Below are 25,465 nucleotides of genomic sequence, written 5' to 3'. Positions count from 1 at the left end.
TTCAATTGGATTTAAACTTTGAATGGACGCTTTCATCAAGGAGGAGATTACTAACTACAGTCTTAATATAACACGCAGATGACCATGAAGGTATTTGTATATAGCACACGTAGCCTAACTTAATTGATTCAAGGCGCTTGCAAGAATGTGCTTCAGCACGTTTGAGGAGGGGAAGCACGAGGCTGATGAATTAGAATTTTTCTGACTATCGCGAGATTGTGGGAGTTGTTGATTCGTGGAGGAGGAAGGGAGTTTTGGAGTTTCAGAGTTTTCCCAAGATCTATAAAGAAAGTACACGTCTTCCAAGGTTCTTAACACTAGCATGCAAACAACCCTTTATCCAATCATCTTCTTTCACAAAACATGAGAAGTGCTAATTTTGTATCACGCAAAGATGTTGGCCTTTTTGCACACTTGTAAAACTTTATTTAGAAATATCCTTGATATAACATTATATATGTATATTACAACAAAATGTGTTTTAGATAGCACATCCACTGTTTGCCTAAATGGCTTTACAAAGATAAATGTACCAGGTCTGGTTACTTAACTTCTGCAAAAAATGCAGAAACAAACATTTTCACTTACTGTACAGTACAATATAGACTGAAAGTGCTGTTGAACAATTATTGTGTTGTCATAGATACATCAAGACGTACAGCAAGTAGGATGGCGGGATCAAAAATACAGAATGTACCATTCAAATCTCCAGTAAGTATGGTTTTCTATATATCTATGTTGTAAACGTTTATATGCTTCATTAATGGGAATCTCATTAGGATCGGGCGGTATATTTGTACCTTTATGTTATTTTGGCACTAAAAGATATATATTTAGTTTCAAAAGAACAACATTTTGCCTTGTGTTTCTGTGCACTTTGTGTGTATAAAAAATAGGTGTATGGTTGTACATGGCTTCCATAGGAAGGCATTACACAAAACAGACTTTTCTGGCAGCTGCTGTTAAAGCTGTGATGTCACTGCACTCGACAACCAATGTAGTTGCCGTCTGCAGTGACATCACTATGCCCGCAGCTGTCCATCATGGCTACCCCAGTGTGCCCCATGGCTGTTCCTCGATGCCTCTTCTTGACCCCTAATTTCATTCGCCAAGAGCACAGCACTTGCTGTGAGGGTGGGGCGGGAGACACATACAATGTAAAATGGTATGTTGCTAAGTATCAACAAGATAATGTTTTCCACTTCAGGATTCCCAAAAAGCATATACATTTTTGCTTTGCTTTTGTGGTTTATGATGTCACTTGAAAACCCCAGGGTAGGAAACACTCTCATTGTTGAAATTAATTTCTGTGCAGTTCTCTAATGGGCCAATGTTATACCTAGAAGTTCACAATTATGCTGTTTTCTAGGATTTGTAAAATCTCGTCCACCATCTTCTTCTGCTCCATTGCTCTTGACAACAGAGTATAATTTGGTGTTTCTAGTAAATCGAAGTTCACTGCATGGGAATTTAAATAAAGGGGCATAGAATGACGTTCACGGGATTACAGAATGTGTGGAGTTAAATCCAGGCTTTGAACCTACCCTTGATAGATCTAAACTTGATCTTTTATCACTGCAAACTTAAGGCACTATAATACTAAGGGCCTTATTAAAAGATTGGGGAGCAGAATACTCAAAAACAAACATGGCTGATGTCCCACCGATTGTATTACAAGTGCACTGTAGCCTATGGCATTTATAATGCAAAGGATGGGATAGCCATCAAAATTTGAACAAGTATCCTATCCGCCAACATCTGAATGGGACCATAAGTATTCAAAGATGACAGGATTGCCACTGCTGCATCACTGCAAAATGACACCATGTTTGGGATAGGAAGCTCGAGCACTCAATCATTCCTGATACCCGCCTGGCAGAGCAACGTGTGCTTTTGTGCCGATTCTATTTCCCACCAACTGCCTGAGGTGGGAGGGCCTAATAGATTGATATTTCCAAAAAAAGGAGTGCTCTGCATCATATTTTTTACTCTGTTCAGGTAGGGTAATAATAGCCTGGAAATGAAGAAGGATACAATATAAAACATACACGAGATCAAATGAAAGATGCTTGTGAAAGCACAGACAGAGGATAGCTCCTTAGGTGGGAGAGCATGCCAGCAAAAGGGGAACCTCAGCAGTCTACAAATCAAGGTATGATACCTCTGTTCAGATTGTGTCAAAAGCAGGTGATATGATTATTAAATGGCACATTATTAAATGTGCTACTCTTCACCTGCTGCTGGGGTTGTTGTGCAATATGGCAAACTGTGTGTGCATACCGTGTTTCAGCAAGGAAAGAGGTGTTTCTTAAACACCACAAATAACAATAACAAATAAACTATATAAACAGATAAAGAACAAAATATTGGTAAAAACTACCATCATTTCTTATATGAACTCCTCGCCTGCTTGGGGTATTACTGTGTTTTGATTCAACAGTTTGAATATTTACATGTCCTCATGGATGGTGGTAAAGCCCTTGTCTACCTCTCAATTTACAGACTATAGTGGTGCTTACACGAGATTTAAGTTAACAAAATAAATAACTGCAAATTAGTGAGTCAAGGTGTCCGCAAAGTGTTTTCCTCTGTATCCACATTGATAGCATTGGCCTGTGCCAAAATATTTTCAATGGCAATACAGCATGGCCACCAATTAGTAACGGGGCTCGCACCATTCATGCAGCCCGAAAAGTGGACATGAACACATAGTTATCTTACCAAGATCATAGATCAATTAGAGGAAGCCCTTCAGGCTGCCCTTTGCTACTACTTGCACTGCTTTTGCTAGCCGTTTCTTTTAAAGGGCTTGACAGAAGCAGTGGAAAAAAATAAGGGCTTTATAAACCTGGTTTACTTTCAGTGGTTTCCAGCACTTGCCTTTCCTGTAGCCCCAGCAGCAGCAAAGGACAAGAAAAAAGGTCTACTCTGTGATGTCATCATCAAATGAACCATTGCGTATGGTCACTTACACTCCCCTGGCATTTCAGGTGAACTGACACTAATGTCCAAGAGAGGTTTGTTCAGTCTGCTTTTGTTTCTACAGCCTGGTCTCCTTTGGACAGCATGCATGCACAGTGAGACCTTCTCAAGAGACATTACAGCAGTCCCTAAACATGTACAAGAGTAATCGCACAGTCCCAACTGAGAAGTTGGGAACACCCAGGAAGACTAAGGGACCAAAAAGCTCCACCAATGGGTAAGGAGTTCATAGTTGATAAATACATACAAATACTGCTGCTTATGTACAAAGCTGAAAATTAAAACTGTGTAATTGATATATGGAAGACACACTTTTCAAATTATCTGGTAAATATGGGAAAATATATTTGTACCATCATATGTACCACCTACATATTGGCCGTGTCGAAGGTATACTGGGTCAAAGCTGAAGTATATTTGACCAAAAGTGTAATTATTTGCCCTAATACTAAAAGATTCCACTTCCACACAGGATAGTATGAAGTATTTGAATTCCATGCCTGTTACCGCATCGATGGCTGCACATGATCCTATGAGTGTCAAAGACATTCCTCTTCCATTTTGAATCTCGAATTTGCTACTGATTAAGTGCAAAAATACTTTAAATATATATTTGACATATCTTTCCGCTCATGCTGTCAACTTCTTCCAAAGCAGTTAAAGGGAGACTTTTGTGATGAAACTGGTTTTGTGGAGTGTTATCATGTACCTACTTATGAAATTAGAATTGTTAACCTCCTTAACTGATATTCTCCATTATGAGTTTTTTGAACTTAGAATGTGAACTATATGCCTATACGATTTAAAACAAGTTTAAAAAATGTGCACCCTGGTTGAAATCCCATTGAAGCACAAATGTGAGTTTCCACCTCATTTGGGATTAATGTGCTATTAAGAATAAAAAAAACCTAAGGTTTCTCTTACCCTTTTCCATCTCGTTAATGAGAAGCCATTTAAACCAAGAAGCAGTGTGCCTGCATGTTATTTCTTTCACTCCCACCCAATCTTAGTAACTCTACAGTGGGAGCTATCTTGGTCAATTACAAGACAGCACGTTCAGCACAGAGTCTAGGCGCAACACAATCACACAAAAGTTCTTATTTTTTTTACATAGTTTTTACACACTGTGTGCCTGCCTTAATAGGATTTGCTGTCCTTTTATGAGCTGTCCAGAGCTTCTCACGGTTACACGAGATATCACAGAGTACACTCCTCAAAACTTGCACCGAGTCAAACTGAATTTGACAGAACTTGCTCAGGGGTATATCAATGATTTTTCAAAGATGTTCTGGGCATCTACAGATAAGGCAGGAGAGGTCTGTTGTAATATGCGAGCCTGAGGTATCTCCTCAGAAACCCTAGCCCAAAACTATGTCCTACAATGTCTTTTAAAACTCTACTAGTTTATGGGGTTAGTGCTTGTAAAGCTTCGACTTAGTGAGATAGGTTTAATGGCAGCTGTAAAGAGAGCCAACTCAGGGTGATAGTAAATCTTGTGATTGTGATGAAAATGGGTGCTGGTGAAACATTCATTACACTTGACATATATTCCTATACAACGCATAGCGGAAAGCTATATATCTTATTTACAATGAATATTCTTCTTTCTACCTTAAACCTTAAAAGCCAATGCCAAGCAAATATATGTACTCCACATTGTTCCTTAACCCAGTTCAGCCACACTGAATTTCAACACGAGCTGAACTGAAATGACTGTTTTAACAAAAAGGAAAATAGATGTACCTCTTCTTCACTCAAAGCAACATGACATTTACCAAGGGGTAGCAAGTCCAGATCATGTTTCAGTGATTTACACAATTGAAACTGTATGATCTATGTGCTTTACAATGTCTTAAATCCGGAAACAACGTCCTTTGTTGGAAAAGGTATTTTGCTCTCTGAGCATAAACCAAAGTTCAGATTTCTTTGGTCATATTGCCATAAATCCCATCGCAAAAGTTCCATATTAATTTTCCATACTTGTGAAACAATATTAGAAAAGGTTCAAGATTTGATTATCACCCAACTCAAACGTAGGCGACAGAGTGAAGAGCATCAAAAGTAGGACTTTTTTGCATTATCTGAACCTACAGGCACCAAGAAATGTCCTCTTTGTGTAGTAAAAGGTACCAGTGATATTATTTTTGTTTTTTTGCTTTACTGAAGGTCATATACAAAGGTACAACCTTCGTAGTTGTTCATTACAGTTCCTAAGCGGTTGTAATTCCATATGTATTGTCTTTCTAAACAAACACATACCTGGGCCACCAGAAGATGCTTCTTTTGCTTTTCTCATGAAAATATTGGACTGCGAATTGAAGCACAGATATTACTCTTTTCAGGCAGGAGGCCGGCCCCGTACACATATATCTGAGGAGTTTGAGACTCATGTCTCCAGTGTTATCACATGCATCTCAGAGTAGCTCTTGTGGCAGTCATCGTTGCCCATTGCTCTCAACAGGATGGATAGCTTGATGAAGCCCCCTTGAATGTTTTGAGTCCAGTGGTTCGTGGTCCTCCGTATAACTGTCAGGGCTCCCCTCTCCATCAAGGGAGCTTCCACAGCTGGAATTTGGGGACATCATGTTTTGAAGAAGGTCGTCTTGGATTAAACTGGTGTCCTTGCTGCCTCTGCCTCTCTGCCCACCTTCCTCTTCTTGATCATTAAGTAGTTTGGCCAGAAAGTTGATGTACTTCATGGCAAGACGTAGGATTTCATTCTTGCTGAGCTTTTTGTCAGGAGGGTGAGTAGGTATCAGCTTACGGAGTTCTGCAAAAGCACCATTCACATTCTGCTGTCTCCATCTTTCACGGCTGTTGGTGAAAATTCGTCGAACCACTTTTGTATGAGGGCCTACTGAAGATAAAAAGAATCATATTTTGTGAGAAGTCATGTTAAACAAAGCCTCATGTTTTTTATGTTGTAGTGAATAGCCATCAAAGTATATGGGTGTCATTGTTTTTAATTTACATGGAATGTAATCAGTACGTCATCAGTTAGAAAGTCATTTTGCTCAAGATGTTTCTTTCAAAAATGAAAAAGATACTTTAATCATGAAAATGAAACATACGTTTTAGATCCTCATAGGTCATATTTCTGAAGATATGCTCCGGGGCACTATAGGAGATGCCACGATCAAAGACAATGTTCACTGAATTGTCCTCTGAAAGAAATCAGAAGATCTAAAAGTTAGATCTGAGCTTTTTCGCCAAATCTGCTGTTGGGGAAATCTGGTCAAGCCAAAATATATTTCAAGATGCTCATATGAAGAGAGAATTCATGGAAACTGAATCGGCACACATTGAGCACTGGTGTTCTGCTTTTGGAATAGCCATTTGTGCTGCAGCCCCAATATTAGGGAACTAGGTCAAAGCAGTGTAACACACTCCAGTCTTCCTCTACACATCTCCTGATATGAGTCACGGTTTATTTGAGCCAGAATTTGGTTTTATTTTGGTGCCTTTAATTTTATTTGGTCATGGACAAATTTGGAGATGCATGGGGAATTTTAGAGGGTTAATGCTTAGTTTGCACACATGGACAATCAACACCAGCCCTTTTAAAACATGACAGAGGGTATTGCACATACTCCGCATCCAGACACTTGGAAGTGCAGAAATCCCAATTTAGGGACGTCTGCATTTCACTAAAAATTAGCTAATCCGGCTTTCACAAAAATGTCCAGTGCAGATTTGCTAATTTCTTTACAAATCAATACTCCAAAGTGAGAAGCAACATTCGAATTATAAAAAGAAGAGAACTTAATTGTAAAAACTATTCTATAGTTCGCTCTAATGGTTATCTAGTTTGAGAATGACTTGCTTAGTGCAAGAACGTAGTCTGTCAATAAAAATATAACATTATTTTGTGAGTTGCACAGCATTTTTCCAAGAACAAAATTGACTAACAAGATTGTTTTTTAGAAAGTTGAGAATTTTAGAAATAAACAATTTTTCATGGAAATTTTTCATCATTATACCGCCGTTACAAAAAAATACTTACACCCTTATAGTGTAACATGGCTATAAAAGAATCTTAGATTAATTGGCAGAAACCATCGATGAAAAAGGCACTTTTGGTCGATTAGCTCGATTTTATTTTGAACTGTGGCAGCATCTTGAACATAAAGTTCACATCGATGGGTGGCACATACTAACGTTTAATGAAAACTCCTCAAAAGAAAAGGAGATTGACTAACCATTACCACCTAAACTGGGAATCATACTAATAACAAATACCACACTAGAAACCAGATAGCATTATTCGGATCACTAAGAGTGGTTTGTGTACATTATCTACACAATCATATTCTAGCAGACTAATGTTTTAGTTATGTTTTGCATGTAAAGAGATAAGTAATAATACATTTTTGTTGCGGCAAAAATAAATTAAAGAGATATGAACTGCACCAAGGATATTATATCCAGTTTTTAAATATTTATAAATGTTATGGAAGTTTAGATATTTACTTCCCCCGAGTGACCAAGGTTGTATTTACTATTGATTTTACCCAGGTCTAAGGGTTATTTGGGTCTGCCTTATAAGGTGGAACGGTTTCCTGGTCAGTGGTCCTGCTTCTCTGCTTCAATGACCTCTCAGAAGGAGCTGAACAAGGCTTAATGGGCTTCATTACACCTGTTTGTGCAAGGATCGAAAATGTATGTGGTGCGATCTTTGTTGATAGGAATTACCGGAAGTGATACAGCTCAGTTTATTTTCGGCAGGTCAAACCTGCCGGTATTTAACAGGGGAGGAAGGGACCGCATTTACTGGGGAATGTAAATTTGATATGACGAGCAGCAAAATCTGCATGTTATTCATCAAAACCCCCCAAAAGAATAGTTACAGTTTATCACATGCCACACTCACACCCGATAAACTCTGAAATCCGCGGTGTCAGATTTTATCAGCAGGAGATTAATTCTAATTCTCCCTCCAGAGCACTGGGAAGCAGGGCCTGAGTGAATTGCACTTTTGCGTTTGAAGCTTTTATAAACTGTTGCATCTTGGTTTCCATACGTCAACCTTTGAGACTTCTGCCTAAAGTGTGAGTCCTATTTCCAATAAAATATTCTGCATGAGTAAACTCAAATGTGCCTTTTGAGAAGGTGAGCATGTTTAAATGAAACTGAGCTTGCATTGATATACTGTTGGCAGTAATCAGTAATTCACTTGACTAACACTGAAGACACAAAATCATACCTATAACTACATTAACCGGGACATAGACAATCAAACTTTGTTCCTTTGTACAAATGATGAAACAGGCCTGCACTACTGAACAGCAACACGTGTTAATGGCAGATTGTGTGCTATACAAAAGTGAAATGACAAAGGAAGAGAACGTCTTTCATACCTCCTTCGGTGACAACCTCTAGCTCATAGGGGCCGGATCTTCGCTTCACTCTGGTATTGTTACTGAATATTGGGAAAGGGTCCGCATCTTCGTAGTACCCACTGCATAGACATGGCACACAAAAACATAGGATGGTCAGTGTTGGTAAAACCCTTCAAAGCATTTCAACAGCAGAATCAGTCGCTGTTCACAACTGTACATCAGTAGTCAGATAAGCCATGTCATGATGCAAAATCTGTGAACACATCCTTAAGTATCACTGTCTCTCCATAGAATATTACACTCTATAACGCGTGTCTGTCTTTTTAATGGTATTTTTTTAATTATTGATATTCTAAGCAATGATATTTCTGTCTCTTCTATTCTAAGTAAAAGCTGGATGTATGTTAAATTCTTGCTCAGAATAAAGTTGTTTCTAAAACGGTGTGCTTTACAATTATTTTCCCAAAACATCTGCAATTGAGAGCGTGTATGGTGTTCCTATGAGCGTGCCAGCTGGTAAGGACTGCTGCAACCCAATACTGCCTTCTCGTGTCCCTAATAACTCATCCCACAAAGCGTCTACCCGTGTCCCTAATGTGTCTTCCTGTGTCCCTAGGTAAAATGCTTCCTGTGTGCTCTTACCACACAAAACATGCCCGGTCTCCTGATTTACTCCTCATTGATATATTACAGGTAACAGGGGCTTTTAATGAAATCTTGGTCACATTAGTGTCAGATTAGTAGTGCATGTGATAATAAACCTGGTAATATACTATTTAAGGTACTAAGTCAAATTCAATAGAGGGAAACATAAAGTGATGGATGGAATGCTTGAATTGTTCCTATTCACTAGCAATTACTCCGGACACATTTCATCCAGTCATTGTATTGCTAACTGTGTCATTCTGGCCCAGGGCCAGCCTTATGCAAGCCAGAGGGCAGTCCAGCTCAAACTGCTGGATCACATTTGCTCAGTACAGAAACCCCACACATTCTGGCTTTGTTGGGTCTCATCAGTAAGGGGCAGCTTGAGAAACCCTTTGGTAAAGTGAGCATACAAGTAACTCTGGACGACTCACTGACAAAAACAAAACGGGATGAAGATGAGATGAAACAATTAACCTCAACCAAAAGTCATTACTTCAGGACATATTCCATTCCACTGTTTTTAAACTTGTGAACTGTCTATGCTACAATCAAAATATGGGCAGAGAAGTCTTGTATGAGTTCTAATATATCCTACTCTTCGCCTGGTGATACCCTTTGAGTTGATGTGGCAGGTACTGTATGTGTCTGGAAGGCAGCACATCACATCCTCCAGTTCAACTTGTATCTAACTAGAAAGTAGTTCTGGACTGGACCATGGTAATTGATGATCTAAGAATCACGACGGCATGTATGGGCAGAGCTTTAAGTGGGCCATCTCCCGCCGGGTCTCAGACCGGCAAGCAAATAAAAACCGACACTGAAACGGGTCTCTAACGGGGTCTATGTTCATGTCCTTTACTGGAAAAAAACGATTTCTGAACAATGAATGTTAGAAACTGTAAATTAATTCACCTCAGTAATTTAGTTACCGTTTATATTTCACGTTTTACTTAATCTTGCATTCGCTAAGAATGCTATCTTTGTTATTTCCAGGATGTTGTATTTCTGTATATTTTCTCGTGTGGCAAGTTACTCTTGCATAGTATGTACTTTGAACCGAGTTGCCCATGGGTGTTAAGGGCCACGGATGAGAGCATTGCCTGTCAGTGGGGCAAAAAGGGGTTCGGAATATATGGTCAACCAATCTGTGGCCTCTCTGCAGAGCGCACACATCAATGGTCTTGTTCTGGCTGCAATTGTGTTTCTGTGCAAATGTGTATGAAGGAGATACCCAGCTGTCAAAATACTGACAAGGCAAAACTAAAAGAAAATGCAATGCTTGAGGTGATATACAAGAAAGTGGCCGGTCGGTCCCATTGCGCCACTTTTCTTGCGTGGCCCCTGCTCAACCTAACGTCACCATGGTTGCACCGAATTTACAATAAGGCACACCACGGCACTCGCTTCCACAAAAGCATCATAATATATGACACTACTGGGGTGCTTTACTGGATTAGCACCATAAATGATGGCGCTAGTGCAGCAAAGCACTAGGGAGGACCACAGGTTACTATGGGCCCGTCACTTTAACACCTGCTTCGAGCAGGCGTTAAAAAAGACTGAAAAAATGTTGCAGTGAAATTTTGTAGATTTCTCTGCACCCTTTTTTGAGGCCTCCCTGTGAGGGAACGCCCCCTTGCATACATTATACCGGGTGCAGGAATAATGTGGTGCAAGGGGTTACAAAGTGGAACAATGCTAGCACTGCGCCACTTTGTACATATGGCGCAGGGGGATGGCCTCCTTAACCCCACATTAAGGTTAAAAAAAAATCACTAGTGTAGCGCAAGGGCCTTGTAAATCTGGACCAAAGTGTATACATGACTAACAGAGAATGAACCTAACAGGAATGCTTGTGGCACTCTTAAAACCACTACCCCTTTCACAGGCCTCAGTCATGTGTAATTTAAAGTCTCACAATTTCAGAATTGAAACATGTTCAATATTATTTACAACAAAATTATTATTACTCACTTGTCTTAAACAACTTACACCCACTGACAAAGCCAATAGTTCTGGGTGTTTTTTAGGGGTATGTCAGTTATTGCATTATGTATTTCCACTCAATATCATAGCTCAAAGGACTCAAAATACCGGTTTGGCGACACACTATGGGAACCACAGAAATTTACTTTATGTGTTTAAGCCATGCCCTTTACTAGATAGGCCTTGCTCCTTTTAGAGATTCCCACTTTTTTCATCCCACTTAAAGCCCTGTGTATGGGCAAACCGCCTCCAAACGCTACACAGGCAACTCCTGACAACATAGCAACCACAGAACCTGTGTTTCCATGGACAGTGGCCGGCCCCCCACCTGCAGTGAAGCCCCACCCTAATGCAAGCAATGAAGCTGGCCCGCCATTCTCCTGTTTTAGTAGTTACAAAAAATAGCTACAATGGTGTACACTAGACCCCTCCCGCCCCCGGCCCCACTGCACCTGCTGCACCACTTGCAGCCCTCCCCTGACTCTTGCTGTGCTAGCAGTCCGGCCGGGATTATGCAGACTAAAGCATTCGCCTGTTCTTTAGGCTCAAATGTGCCGAGTCAACCTGTCTTGCAGGTTAATGCATCTGCTGGAAAATATGTTGTGCTATTCAAAAAGCACTGGTTTGAATCTTGGCAGGGCCTGCTCAAGACCCTTATCCTTGGATGCATTCAGAAGCAACATGTGCTACTAACGTCTGCACGGCGTGAGTTAAACAAATGGCCGGTGCTATTCTCACGTGTAGCATTTATTGGCAGGCTTGTGGTCTTAAAAGAACACGTATGGGCGGAACACATATATATTTACATTGGCTATGAATGTAACACGTACTTCTCTCTGCCCCGCCCCCGAACCCACCCACTAACCACGCAGGATGAAACAACACAATATTAGACAGGTCCTTGCTACCAACTACACACCACACATGCAAACTCTTGTGAATGCACCCCCCTGCTACCCAGTGTACACCCTGGCATATGTGTCTCTTCTACCCTTTCAAACCCTTGTGTACACCTGACCCTGCTACTTAGCACACACCCATGCAAGCCCGTGCATGCACCTGCTACCCACTACACACAACCCATGCAAACCCTTGTGTATACCTGTCCATGCTACCTAGCACACACCACCCATGCAAGCCCATGCATGCACCTTCTCCCCGCTACCCACTACACACCACCCATGCAAACCCTTGTGTATACCTGTCTATGCTACCTAGCACACACCACCCATGCAAGCCCGTGCATGCACCGTCTCCCCGCTACCCACTACACACCACCCATGCAAAGCCTTGCATGTACCTGACCACGCTACCCGCTACACATCACGCATGGAAAACCCTTGCGTTTACCTGTCCATCCTACCTAGTACACATCATGCATGCAAAACCCTTGCATGTACCTGTACCCACTACACATCACAGATGCAAACCCTTGCATATACCCGTCCCTGTTACCTAGCATACAACACCCTTGCAAGCCTTTCCATGAACCTGTCCCTGCTACCCACTACACATCAGCCATGCAAGCCCTTGCGCATAGCTGTCCCTGCTACCTAGTACACCCCACCCATGCAAGCACATTCATGTACCTGTCCCCACCATCCCCTACACATGATCCATGCAAACCCTAGCATATACCGCTCCCCACTACCCACCACACTCCACCCATGCAAACCCTAGCATATACCGCTCCCCACTACCCACCACACACCACCCATGCAAACCCTAGCATATACCGCTCCCCACTACCCACCACACTCCACCCATGCAAACCCTAGCATATACCGCTCCCCACTACCCACCACACACCACCCATGCAAACCCTAGCATATACCGCTCCCCACTACCCACCACACACCACCCATGCAAACCCTAGCATATACCGCTCCCCACTACCCACCACACTCCACCCATGCAAACCCTAGCATATACCGCTCCCCACTACCCACCACACTCCACCCATGCAAACCCTTATGTATACCTCTCCAGTTTAAGGCGAGGATTGGTGGGCGGAGCAGGAAAGGGGAGCGCGTGGATAGAGAAGTAAACGGGGGTTTGGATCGAGGATGAGTTAGTGAGGAGGGCATGGGAGGGCAAAGGGAGGAGGGCAAGGGGGTGGTAGAATAAGGAGGTGGAGGATGGTGCAGGTGAGCTGAGGTAATCGTGAATGGGTGGAGAAGAGTGTAGCTGGAAGAGGGAAGGTGTGCAATGGAACAGAAGAAGAATAAACCGCGGGTTTGCAGAAGGGGTGGTCGAAGGGAGCGTGACGACGTCGCAGCTCTGAAGGGAAAGGGGGGTCAGATGACGGGAGGCGCACACAGGAGAAGCGTGAAGGACATCGGGGACTGGAGGAGAGGATGAGGGACGGCGGTGGATGAGCGCGTGGGCGGCACCTGGAAGAAATGACGTGAACGGAGAGAGTGCGCACCGACCAGGGGTTGTAGGAGGGAGGGCGGGCACTGGAGAGAGGGCTAGGGTAAGGCGAAGCACTAAACAGAAGGATGGATGGATGGATTGGCTTTAATGCGGAGGAGAGGGAGGGACGGGTGGATGGATGGGTTGGTTTTAATGCGAAGGAGAGGAGGGAGGGATGGATGGATGGGTCGATTTTAATGCGGATGAGAGGGAAGAAAGGATGTTTGGTTGGATGGACTGATCTTAGTGCGGAGAAGAGGGAGGGAGAGGAGGAAGGATTGTAATGCGGAGGGAGGTAGATAGGTAGCTAGGTTGGTTTGCACGTGGCTTTGCACTGACCTGTTGCCCGTGGGCAGCGGCTGGCTCAGGTTGTACAGCATGTTGACCCTGGTGGCTGTCTGCAGGGGGGACGCTACGGGGGGGCTCAGCTGCACCATGCGGGCTTCGGCGGAGGGCTCTGCAGGGGGAGCAGGCAGGGCGCTCAGGGGCAGCGGGATCGGGGGTCTGCACAGCTCGGTGGTCTGCACTCTCTGCATGCCTCCTACCCCCGTATCTCTAGCTCTTATAGGCTGAGCGCCCCCCCTCCGCACCAGCTCGATCACAGGCACGGCCCGGGCGGGAGAGCGGGGGGTGCCCGCCTCCTCGGAGCCGCCATTCATCACGACGCTGCCGAGGCTCCCCGGGGACCGGGGAGCCCCTCCCTGTCTCTCGTCGGCTGCCCCCGCCCCCAGAGCACTCGTGCTTTCCGCTCTCCTCTCGGGAGGATCGTGACCAGGGGACGTGACATCTCGATCTTCACTTTTCACCTTCTCCATCATCCTAAGAAGGGGGGGACACAGAAAAATACACGTTCAGTGCCAAATACCTCAAAGAGCAAAACAGGCAGAGAGCAGCTTTAAAGTGCATCCGACAGAGGAAAACATACTTTAACACGGGATCAGAACATACAGCCGGAGAAAACAACGTGCCCAGGAGACCACGCCACAGGGACGGGGGCAATACAAAGTGACATTGGGATCAGCAGCAGGCATGACTAAAATGCCTCTCTCTGTCCTTAGCCCTACGCTCCGGGCACATACTCAGATGCTTCCCATGAGTTTCTAGTATCTCGTTTATGTAATACGTTTTAGCATCTCACTCTCACGCATGGCACTGTCTTGTCATATGCAAGGTATGCAGAGATGCGCGCTTCACTGAGCGCGTGCCTTCATAAATATGAAATAAACTGGGTACACGGCCGGAGACATTGGCTGGGATGCAGAGATGATCCAAACTGCGTCGTCCAAAGAGCTACAGCGACAACGTTACGGCTTATTCTGCGGAACAGCGTTTATTATTCCATTTATGCTTCAACAATAAATCTATGAAATGATACAAGGGTGTTTTGTGTATTTATTCACACAGTAACGCGTGCATGATTTTTCAAATGCCTGTTGTGTTTTTGACATGTATGTACAGACAATATTAAAAGGCATTTTAGGTAAGAGAGGGAGTCCCAGATGCTGAGTGACGGGAGTAGATTATCAAAAATATTGAAATTAAGGAATAACCCCATTTTTTTCTATGAGGAACACGATTGATCACGTAGGTTGACCCCGCCGCTGCGATGTGTGGTTTCTGTGCGAGCGAGTATTGAGTTGGAAAGCTTGAGAAGGATGAAAGTGCCAGTCAGATTAGTAACCTCAGCCTGCCTTCCTTCCAGAAGTATCCTCGGGTTCGGTATTTTTCAAAAACCCGTTCTTTATGGGTTGTGCGCTACACCGGCGACGCAAGGCCCAAAGCGCTACGACTGTAGTATGAAAGAGCGCACACCTCAATTAATCAAATAATTATAGAGCGCGGGGCTACTCCAGAGTGTCCCGGTGCACCCCGTTTCCTGAACCTTTCCAATTATGTACCTCGAGTCACCCGAAGCAGTTATTTCCTGATGCCAATGTCCAGTATGTGCTATGGACTAAAAGTCAGTTTATCTCACAAAGTCCCCAAAACACAAATGCGTGTATGTGGAGGCTTCGGGCGCAAGTTCACTTCGACGCTGCCGAGTCCAGCTATTAAAGGAAGTGAAGGCATATTCACCAGGAACGACTGGCGCTGCTAGGAACCGGCTGGTCCCTTCGGTTGTCGTGAAGTGCGCTGGGTTGTGCGATGCCGTGTTCTGTTTTGCTGTGTTACCTTGTCATAAACTGTGCTCTGGTGCACGGGGTAAACTGTTGTATGGAGTATCGTGCTATGCTAAGTTATGCTTTGTTGTGTCATCTTGGGCATTATGCTGTTTTGTTTTTGGTTTGCTTTTTTTGCTATGTTGTGTTGTTATGCTACAATATGTTCCCTGCCTTGTACTAGGTCATGCTGTATGATGGTTTGTTGTTATGTTCTCCTTTGCTGTGTTGTGCTGTTATTCTGTGTTGTACTACGCGGTGTTCTTTTGTCGTACTGTGGTATAAGTTGTGCGCTGCTGTGTTATAGAGGTTGCGCTGGGCTACATTGGGCTGTTTTGCGGTACTCTGTGCAGACTGTGTAGTGTTATGTTTATGTTGCACTTTGCTGTTTTCCCGTGGTGTATTATGCAAGGACATGCTGTTCTATGCTACGTGCTTAAGTCTGTTCGTGACTGCGTGAGCCACCGCGCTCCGTGTCATGAGGGAACTATGTTCCCAACCCTTGGCTTTATATATACACTGAGGGTGCATTCTGGGGGTTGTAGTTTTGCTTTGCTTCCACTGGCCCAATCAAACAAGCGCAGGATGACAACCGCGTGTAAAGGCAGAGCCACGGCTGCGACTGAGTGACACTGAGTGACGCATGACATAACATATCACCACACAGGTTATGTACCTGTTACCGTTACAGGTATCTGATGGCAGGGATTCTGTTATGTCCTACGGGGCACGGAACGGCCGCTTGTTCGTGGTAATTTATCCCGTTTGTATTTTGAAATAGTTATAAAATGAGCTGGCAATACCAGCTGTGTGCAGATTTGCAAGTTAAACGTACAGGCGAGACCGCCGACTTTGAGTGTGCACTGTGTCAGACAATGCCATGGAGTCGTTCACTGCCGGGCTTTAGAGGTAAGCAACCTCCGTTTAAACCGAATCTGCTGGTCTTGCACGCTTCCATTCCCCCCCAGATCTCCCATGGAAGCACAATGCGTCTAGAAGACCTTCACTTACACAGTACTGTATGCCAATATTTCTTGTGGCTGAAGAGCATATTGTATGTGCGCGAGGTGGTTAATGCTGTTTTATTAAAAGGACCCTATCCAACCACCCGTCCGTCCACAAATACCTACCTGTCTAGTTACCTATTTTAAGATATATTTATGTCAGTTTGTCGATCTCCCTGTCTAGTGATCTATCTGCATTTCTGTTGGTCGGTCTAATTGCCTAGTAATTATTTCGTCCTCGCAGTCTCCACCGCCAAATATTAAATCAACATTGCAACAAAAACTTGACAAAAATTCAGTCGATGGTGTAGGTAACTATAAATCTCCAATGCCACAATTTGCCTGAATCAACAGTGACAACAGGAATAACAGGGAAACGTGTATTATCGGTTTCTTAATGACCGATAACACCTGTGAATATACACAAGGATGGTGAATATTACACGCTGCACAGCAAGACACACGTTACTACTGCAGGTCATGCACAGGGTGGGGGGTGCGACGGGCTGCTCATCGGAGTTTATGCATGGATCTGACTAACCAAGAAAGGGAGGGGATTTGGGAGTGACTGGCACCGATAGGGAAATGTAATGAATGCTGCTGGTTATCTGCCTACTGATGGCAGTAGACGCAGTCCACGTGGAAAACAATCTAAAACCAGTACTTGCTACTAACATTTCAGAAACTGTCCTTCAATATGTACTTGTCATTACCGTGGGCTGCGGATACGTCCTCTTACCCAACAAATAATATACAGTAAAAGCAACCGTGCGCTCTACAGATTTGATTATTGTGCACATCCGCCAATTATGTGCGTTGCTGTTTTCTCTGAACCTAAATAAAATGCCTCAGGGGTTTGACCAAAAACCTGGTGACCCCTTGTCCAAGAGCCCTCCTGCCGCGGTTTCAGTGGCAGCGCCACGAATGATCCCAATGTATCCTCACCCAGGCCCACAGACACACGGGCGCATGCGCGCCAGGGCGCGCGGGCCGCTGACACGCAAGGCCGTAAGAAGCTCACCTCGCCTCAAAGGAGACACACGGACCCGCAGGTTACGACCGACGTGCAGCGGCTGCCGCTAATAGGCTGGGCTTCACGTGACGCAACAACGCCCTCCTGCCGTAAACCCCGGGTCACCAGTTACAAATGTTTTATGCGGCAAAGGTAAATAATCTGAGTTTGTGGGCTATGTAAATTCATAAAAACATAGGAGAAAATCGACTGATAAAAAAGTACAACTGAAACCAGAGACACAAATGTCGCAGAGTTCAAATAGACTTTGTTCTGGTAACGCAGCGCACACCCCCAAAAACACGAGCACCTGGGTCATGTGGCAACATTTGTAACTGGTCTACTGGAGTTTCCAGAAGGAAACAAGGCTGCCTGTAGCAGGTTAAAGATATTTTGTGACAAAAACAGCGTGCCTTGCATTACCCTGTAATTCAAACATTACTCTGTCCGGGTGGAGTAAAATAATGCTCCTGTAATACATTTTTTGATACTTTTACACATTTATGTGACTAGGCCCCAAAACATATGAAATGGAAATACGAGGATTTTGATATACAATTGGTTCTAACTGGAAGAACTTTGCTTGCCTTGATTTTTTTTACTATTAGTTGGACATTTGGAAGCGATTCAGAAAGGCACGTAAGGGTATGTAAAACAACACTCCAGGAGTAATACTGGTATATATATATATATTACCCTTTTTTTTTTTTTTTTTTTTTTTTGCGGGTCTCCGAAAAACAACAAAAACATTCAAGTCCCTGAGGCCTGATTACGCTTTTATTTGGGGTAGGAATTACGTACTTTGTCGCTGCATTCATTTTATTTGGTGCAGGAATTTATCGTAAACAATTGCGTTTTTTTTTTTTTGTACTGAACAAACATGAACAAGAGGCGATGTAAAAATAGTTCAAATTTGAAGCATTCAAGGCAAACCAATGTATAATTGTGAAGTGGAATGTTTAACAGCTTAAAAGCTTCCAGGCAGTGGGTGTGCCCAGCTGAAAGGAGCCGGAGCTATAGGGCGGAGGAGGTCTGTGACGTCTGGCGAAAGGTCGCCAATGTTATATCTTTCCGTCTATCCAGCGCCACCACCTTCCCAGGCGCTAGATTCCGACTGCCAGACACATGGGCGCCCTAACTGCAAAAAACGGTCTCTCTGCGCCACACGACTGGAGATGGGCGAGGCGCCCAAAGGCCCAGGTTGTCCACCACGTGGCGCACGCTTGGCCGTCAAATGCACGGCACCCTAACATTTAGAAAAATATAAACTATGGACATGTTTAATTATTTTCAAGACATTGTGATCGAAAAATTATGAATGTATTTATCTGCATCTGTCAGAAAACAATTACACGTTTTGCTATTAGAATAAGCACGTGTCAACATTTGTAGCCCAAAGGAAACCGTTCCCTGTTAGATGGATTCTGGATATTTACAGTGTCCAATGAGCTATTCATTTTGTCCACAGAGATCGGAAATGTGCAATCCGCGCTGGTTAGGAATGCCCAGTGACACATGAAACAATTAATGGAACACGCGACACTGTTACGTGCCTTCATCAATGCAGACTGCACTTCTGCAATCCAGGCGCTATTGCTGGATTTGTTATCTTTAGAAAAGCGCACGCAAGCGAGTCGGCTCGTCTATTATTTGAAGTGTCGCAAATTCGTATGTCGAAACTTTGAGGCCACAATCTTTATGTGTTACTTTTCTGTTTGTGTAAGGACGGAGGATATAGCACCTCTCCGTGCTTGAGGCGGGTCGTTTTCCTCCCCACATTAATAAAAATGTAAGCATAAGACAAATATACATTCCTTGCAAAGAAAGAACGGTATGAGAGGGATGCCTGGAACGTCTTAAGTTTTTCAAAAAGTGAAATTTACATAAATATGAATTTTCATCGCCCCCAAATTCAAACGTTAACTCGGTGTTTCGAATGTAGGGAATACGACCTGCAGCTTCAAAAACAAATGAAGCAAATCTCTCAACCCATGCTGACAAACTGCAAAGACTGAAAACAACAAGGTAAAACACGATGTATACATATTTTGATATCACAGGCAACGTGCGCCCATATCTGTTCATTTAGGGAGGAAAAAAAGGTTCCGGGGGCTATTTGCATTAATAGAAAAACAAACGTATCAATAACAACATCAGACATACACGAGAAATCACTAAGGATCAAATACACCTTCAAGGGGACACATACTAGCTAATAAGAATTAAAAAAAAAAAACATGGCTCCCCATTATCGGCCCCGCAGGGGATTTATCTTGGTTTTTCCAGATATCCTTAGAGTAATTCATAAAGGGACACTATATAGTCTTGACATTTCCTGTAATATCCGTATACCAAACATCTAAAAAAAAATATATATATATCCACGTTTTACTTTCATGGCCTCCCTTATTTTCGGTCTTTCTTCTTACTGTGGGATACTTGCCTGGACGAGGAATATGGTGTCATCTGACAGCTTGACGGCCGATGCTTCCAAATGTCAGTGCGCCTTCGGCTGTGAACTTGACACCCCTAGCTCCATCACATGCAAACACCCTGTGAAGTAAAAAGGGGGCCGACTACTGCTCGCGTATCCTCCTAAACGAGATTCCACCGTTTTATGTCCTTGAAGCTCTTAAAAGTGGAGAATGAGCAGGCTCAACCATTCCCTTGCAGAAGTCAACCAGGCCGTCCTCCCAGGGTATTCCACAGTTAATGTCAAATTATAAATGCAAAAAATAACGAAATTGAAATAACCAGGCCGAGCTTGCTTTCAGAATCCTCATCCTAGGAACGCAGAACAGCAAACTCCATCCTTTAGTTGTAGATACTCAAGGTCCACGCGAAACTCCAGTTTCACTACAGATTTATTTATGGAAAATGACAGATCCCGTTATTCCTGCGGTGGCTTCTACTCTTCATGGGCTGTGACGAAGGGAAACGAAGGCGACGAAACGAAATTAACGAAAAGGCCGCGAGGGGCGTCGAAGTGGAGACGAGGCGCGCCCGGCCCTCCACGCACCAAACCCTAAAACAAAAGCGCGGCACGGGAGGTCTGCGCGTGCAGCGCTCAGCGCCGGCTTCTCATTGGCGGCAGAGCGGGCGGCCATCTTGTGGCCTTATCCATTTCGGCTGCGCGAGCCTGTGCGCGAGCGCGCTCCCGCCCGCCGGCTGTGGCCTAGCGGCGCGCGGCTACGCACAGACTGGGCTGCCCGCGAGCCCTCACGCCCAGCTCCCTACTTATTATGGAAGGAGAGGAACACTGCTGCAATGTGGCCGGCAGAGATAAGGAGGCAGCCCTGGCCCGCCTGCCCCGATAAGCCTCTAAGCCCATTATTTATGAAATGATTCATTATTATTTGGCAATTTTATCGAGGTGCTGGTGGAGAGCGGTGGGGGGAAAGCGAGCGAATATTGCACAGCTATATACCCAGGAATAACTTTCGATTCTATGCCTGGTGGGCATGTTTTTTCTGTGTGCATCTCTGCACGGTGTCTCTTGGAAACAAAAATGCACAATGCCGCTAGTTCTATTTTTTTATTTTTCACGTGAAGGTTATTGTGCCCTGCTCCCTTTTTTCTGCCATTACACTAAATATGGAGCACCTCCTCCAGGCTTTAATTAAATTTAATGAGCCAGAGAAAATTACTTTCAGGAGCAATTTGGCCCACCACACAGACACGATAAACAAAGCAGGCGAAGGAGAACTTTGAATATTATTTTTCTGTCAGACCGTTTTTTTTAAAGTCGCTTATGTATTTATTACTGTTTTTTTTAACACACAAGTGTTTAGGAGATGGCATTTGTAACAGGACAATCCCAATAGATTTTCATTTTCCTCTCTATACTACCGTTCTGCTAAGCCCCCGTTTGTGGGCAGAGTCTATAAACAGTTGTTTTGACGAGAAAAATACAAAATCTGTATACCATGAAAAACAAAGCATAGCTAAACCACTGGGAGAACCAGCTGGTATTATTTCGGGGATTTTAAGTGCACGGTTGGCGTTGACACTTGGATGGGACATGCAAGTGGAGGAAAACCAAAGAGAGAGGGCGATTTCCTTAATAACTGCACGGGGACCCTCCATGTTTTCCGATCTCGAGCACGAATCGCCAACACTTCCGTTAGTTTCTGAAAAGGAAGTCATTATCTAAGAGAGCTGTAACAGCGGCTGACGCAATGCGTTTGTAAATAGGACACGAGACTGTGAGATGTAAGGTTGGGGATGTTGGGGGTGGGGGCGTTAAAGATCTGGTGAATGGGGGAGGAGTATGGAAATGGGGGTGCCTTCTCTGAAATATCAATTACATTTTTTATTCTGGGTATACATTCTCTGTGGCCAAAGGCACAAGGACGTTAGGGTAGATGTAAAATCCTTCCCGTCGTGCGTTCCACCGCCTCATTAAGGAAAACTCTGAAGCCTTTTACATTTAATCAGAATACAAAATGTCAACTGTTACCATGTCTGGGGGAAACAACGACAGGTGTACGCAGATAATTATGTATGAATTCGATCACGCAAATATAATATCTGAGATAGCACAAGCTCCAAAATACAGGATCATCACACATTTTCTACGTACAAACAAGTTTTGATATCAGAACTCGCCTGTAATAAGAAAGTGGCGCATCTAGTCACTTGTAACAAAGAATTACAGGCGACTAGCGATGCACAACAGTCCGCATCGCCCCCTTGTCTGTCTGGACTCTAAGTGTACGCACCGAACGCTTTCTCTCGTTTTCCACGAAGGAGCCAAGTACTGAAACTAATGTTAGTGGAACAAAACACACTAAGCCGGAGCCATATTGTTTTCAGCGAGACAGATTCCTGGCTGCAAAGATTCTCCCGGACCTCGGTGGGTAACCACGGAAAGTAACTGTTTACATCACACTAGTTCCTGTTATGTGAGTCTCCAAAGCAGTGCCCTAGAATCTACAGCTCCCTCGGCCGCGACGCTAATGTAGCACCACACTGGGCTATGCTTCGTTGCCGTATGTTGACGAGCACCTCATTAATTTTAAAGGCGCAAGAGGGTGATATGCTTAGAATATTTCTAACATTACCCTATGTACTTGATAAGTTTCACGCAGCTCTCCTTCAACCAGTTTTATGTTCGGTCGCGTTAAAAGTCTTATGAAAATATGAGATGTTTTTAAATTGTTTCTGGTGTATGTATACACTAGGTTTATGCATATTTGCATTTTATTGTACCTGTACGTAGATTAGACTTTTGCATATTAATTTCTCTCCATGTAGCATTTGGGGAGGTCATATATCACAAGCGGGGCCGTTTTAGTGGCCGTGGTTCTGTCCTTTGAATAGGAAAGTGCATCACTCACCATGTAATCCACAATCTGTTGCATAATCAACCGACATTTTTCAAAAAGTTGGATCTAGGTCAAACGGACCAAAAGACATTTGAATTGCTGCGCAGTCGGTGCAACGCTGCACCTGACTCTCTGCAGTATCTACCTTGCCAGCCTTCGTCTTTGGTTGATTGCTGGGGATGTGGCTGTGAAGTCCGGCTGCTTGGTTCTGTGCTGCCAGGAGCTCTGTGAATGTGCCGTCGTGCACGGCAAGGGGGGTGGGAGAGGGTGGCTTCTGGTCCTGATGGGACATGAGGCGGTTGGAGGGCTTACAGAAGCACTATGAAGGCGCTCAACTGGCACTGGTGAGGAGGTAGTGGGAGTGGTGAGCCAGGCCGATCTCTGCATTGTATTATTATTATTATATTATTCAATTCATTGCTTCCTGGATCATCCAAGAAAAATAGATTCAAACTTCATGTGTAGAAAATCATCTTTCTTGATGATTCTTGTATCTCCTTATACACATAGATAAGCTAGATCGGCCAATGTGTTTCGCTCTGTGCTAGGACTTTATCAGGGCTGTAAAAATTCAATCACAATAATTACAATTAGAATGTTCACTTACAAAACCAGTTGCTTGCACATATACAATATTTTTCATACACAAACATTATAGACAATTGAAACATCATATTTCTAAAAAAGAATCTGGTTCCTATTTTCTTTGCAATGACCATGCACATTTCTGATTTGAGTTATGATCACCGCTTTGTAAATCTTCAATTGATTCATCCAGCAAAAATTTCTACATTTTCCATACATCATTTCCCAATGTAACAGGACGAAACGTTGGCTGGGCTGGTTTACCATTGTGTATGAAGAAGACAAGGGCTATTAATATAGAGGATTTTCTGCATATGAGGACTAGAGCCCCTTTTTTTTAATGGTCCTGGAACCAACAAATTAAATATAATTGTTTGTGTTTGCCTACAGAGATTGTGAAAACTTACAAATTCTTTGTGGATAACCTCAACACGCTATCTGTATCGTGACTTCATTTAAGGGATTCTCGCTTGATTTTGATTCTAAGGGGCATATTTATACTCTGGTTGCACCGAATTAGCGTCATTTTTTAAAACTCTAATTTGGTGCAAAACTAACCCCATATTTATACTTTGGTGCTAGACCAGTCTAGCGCCAAATTTATGGAGTTAAAGTCATTTATTGGAAGTGTAAACCTACCCTGCCTTAATGAGATGCAAGGTAGGCGTTCCCTTGCAAAAAATGACTCTATGGCCTTTATGCCATATTTATACTCCCGTGCAAAAATGGTGGACGGGAGGGAGGAGGGGTCAAAAACTGGTGCAAATCTTGCTTTCCCCATTTTTTACCACCTGGCTCAGGGAAGGTGTTAGGGGACCTGTGGGCCTATTTCCATGGTGGAACGCCATGGAATAAGCCCACAGGTTCCCTCCTCAGGCCCCAGGGACACCCCCCCCCCACACACCAGAGGGACTGCTGAGGATGGGGGACCCCATCCTAGGTAAGTACCGGTAAGTATTGCATTTTATTTTTTAAAGTGCCATAAGGGGCCCTGAAATGGGACCCCTACATGGCACTGGGTGCAATGGCCATGCCCAGGGGACCCTAGTCCCCTGTGCTGGCCTTTGGGGTGGTGGGCATGACTCCTGTCTTTTCTAAGACTGGAGTCATGTGGTATGGATGGTTTTGTGTCAGAAAATGACTCTAGGCAGGTGGGAGTCATATTTTTTTTACTCTAACCTGCCTAATGTCATTTTTTGGTGCAAAACCCCTTTCTTCCATAGCGCCAGCCCCACCCGACTAACGTCATTTTTTTTTACACTAGCCTACCCTTTGCACCAGCTTGTACCATTCCATAAATATGGTGCCTGGCCGGTGCACAGAAATGGTGCAAGCCAGTGCTAAACTTTTTGGTGCAAAACTGCGTTAGTGCAGTTTTGCACCAAAAAGTATAAATCAGGGCCTAAAAGTGTTTGTGCGTGGATGGTGGAAGATGGACCCCTTGGAGTTAGGCACCATGGGTACTGAATTAGGATGGGAAAAGCTAGCACAATGTAATTGTATCCCAACTGCCATTGTGTTTGAATTAATGCAGGCAGTAGAAAGGGCTGTGCTAATAAAATAGTGGTCCTGTTTTTCCGTACAAGACAAAATTAAGAATTGCTGTTGACTATCACTTTGAATAGGATCTGCTGAATGTGTCAAAAAAGTTTCTTATGAAACCAACACATGTATATTCTGTTGGCATTTCTTTTGTATCAGTTTGTGAAAATTTCAAAATACTTTAAGAATAATGCTAGAGTATGTGTTGCACGATTACCTTTCCTGGCCACATAATTTGCCTGCGCCAGCCCAGCCCCCTCCTACCAGAGCCCACTGCTTAGGGTCCCCAGCCATGCACAGAGGGCTCTATGTGCATCCCGTAGCATTTGTCCATACCCTATGCACCGAATCTCTGTTCAAGCAATACACTAAGAGCCTGCTTTTCATAGTTTTAGGTCATATGCAGTTTGCTCCAAAGACAGTAAAAGGTCTTTGACCACACCCTGTGGCTCTACTCCCAGAAAGT

The 25,465-nt window shown here is 43.7% G+C and overlaps 1 protein-coding gene across 2 annotated transcripts; it reads right to left on the bottom strand.

The window, feature by feature from the left end:
- Positions 1 to 401: 401 nt before the first annotated feature.
- TAL1 (TAL bHLH transcription factor 1, erythroid differentiation factor) lies at positions 402 to 20,758 on the bottom strand. Of its 2 annotated transcripts, XM_069232714.1 has the most exons (5): positions 19,989 to 20,758; positions 13,710 to 14,189; positions 8,340 to 8,440; positions 6,054 to 6,146; positions 402 to 5,839 (listed from the first exon to the last, which is right to left on the bottom strand). In XM_069232714.1, the coding sequence occupies exons 1-5, from the start codon at positions 20,009 to 20,011 to the stop codon at positions 5,418 to 5,420; spliced, it is 1,119 nt and encodes a 372-aa protein (XP_069088815.1). In that variant the 5' UTR covers positions 20,012 to 20,758; the 3' UTR covers positions 402 to 5,417. The 2 variants fall into 2 exon arrangements, with proteins under 2 accessions (XP_069088815.1, XP_069088816.1); XM_069232715.1 differs by lacking the exon at positions 6,054 to 6,146.
- Between the last annotated feature and the right edge of the window lie 4,707 nt (positions 20,759 to 25,465).

This window comes from Pleurodeles waltl, chromosome 4_2 (assembly GCF_031143425.1).
Source record: "Pleurodeles waltl isolate 20211129_DDA chromosome 4_2, aPleWal1.hap1.20221129, whole genome shotgun sequence".
NCBI classification, from domain to species: domain Eukaryota; kingdom Metazoa; phylum Chordata; class Amphibia; order Caudata; family Salamandridae; genus Pleurodeles; species Pleurodeles waltl.
This window is presented reverse-complemented; position numbering and strand designations above follow the sequence as displayed.

Excerpts from the sequence above, each read along its gene's own strand:
- TAL1 (XM_069232714.1), bottom strand. The coding sequence starts at position 20,011 with ATGACACCATATTCCTCGTCCAG. Across the intron at positions 14,190-19,988 it reads ACACCATATTCCTCGTCCAG|GATGATGGAGAAGGTGAAAA; the intron begins GCAAGTATCCCA and ends CCCCCTTCTTAG. Across the intron at positions 6,147-8,339 it reads AGAGGTTGTCACCGAAGGAG|AGGACAATTCAGTGAACATT; the intron begins GTATGAAAGACG and ends GATTTCTTTCAG.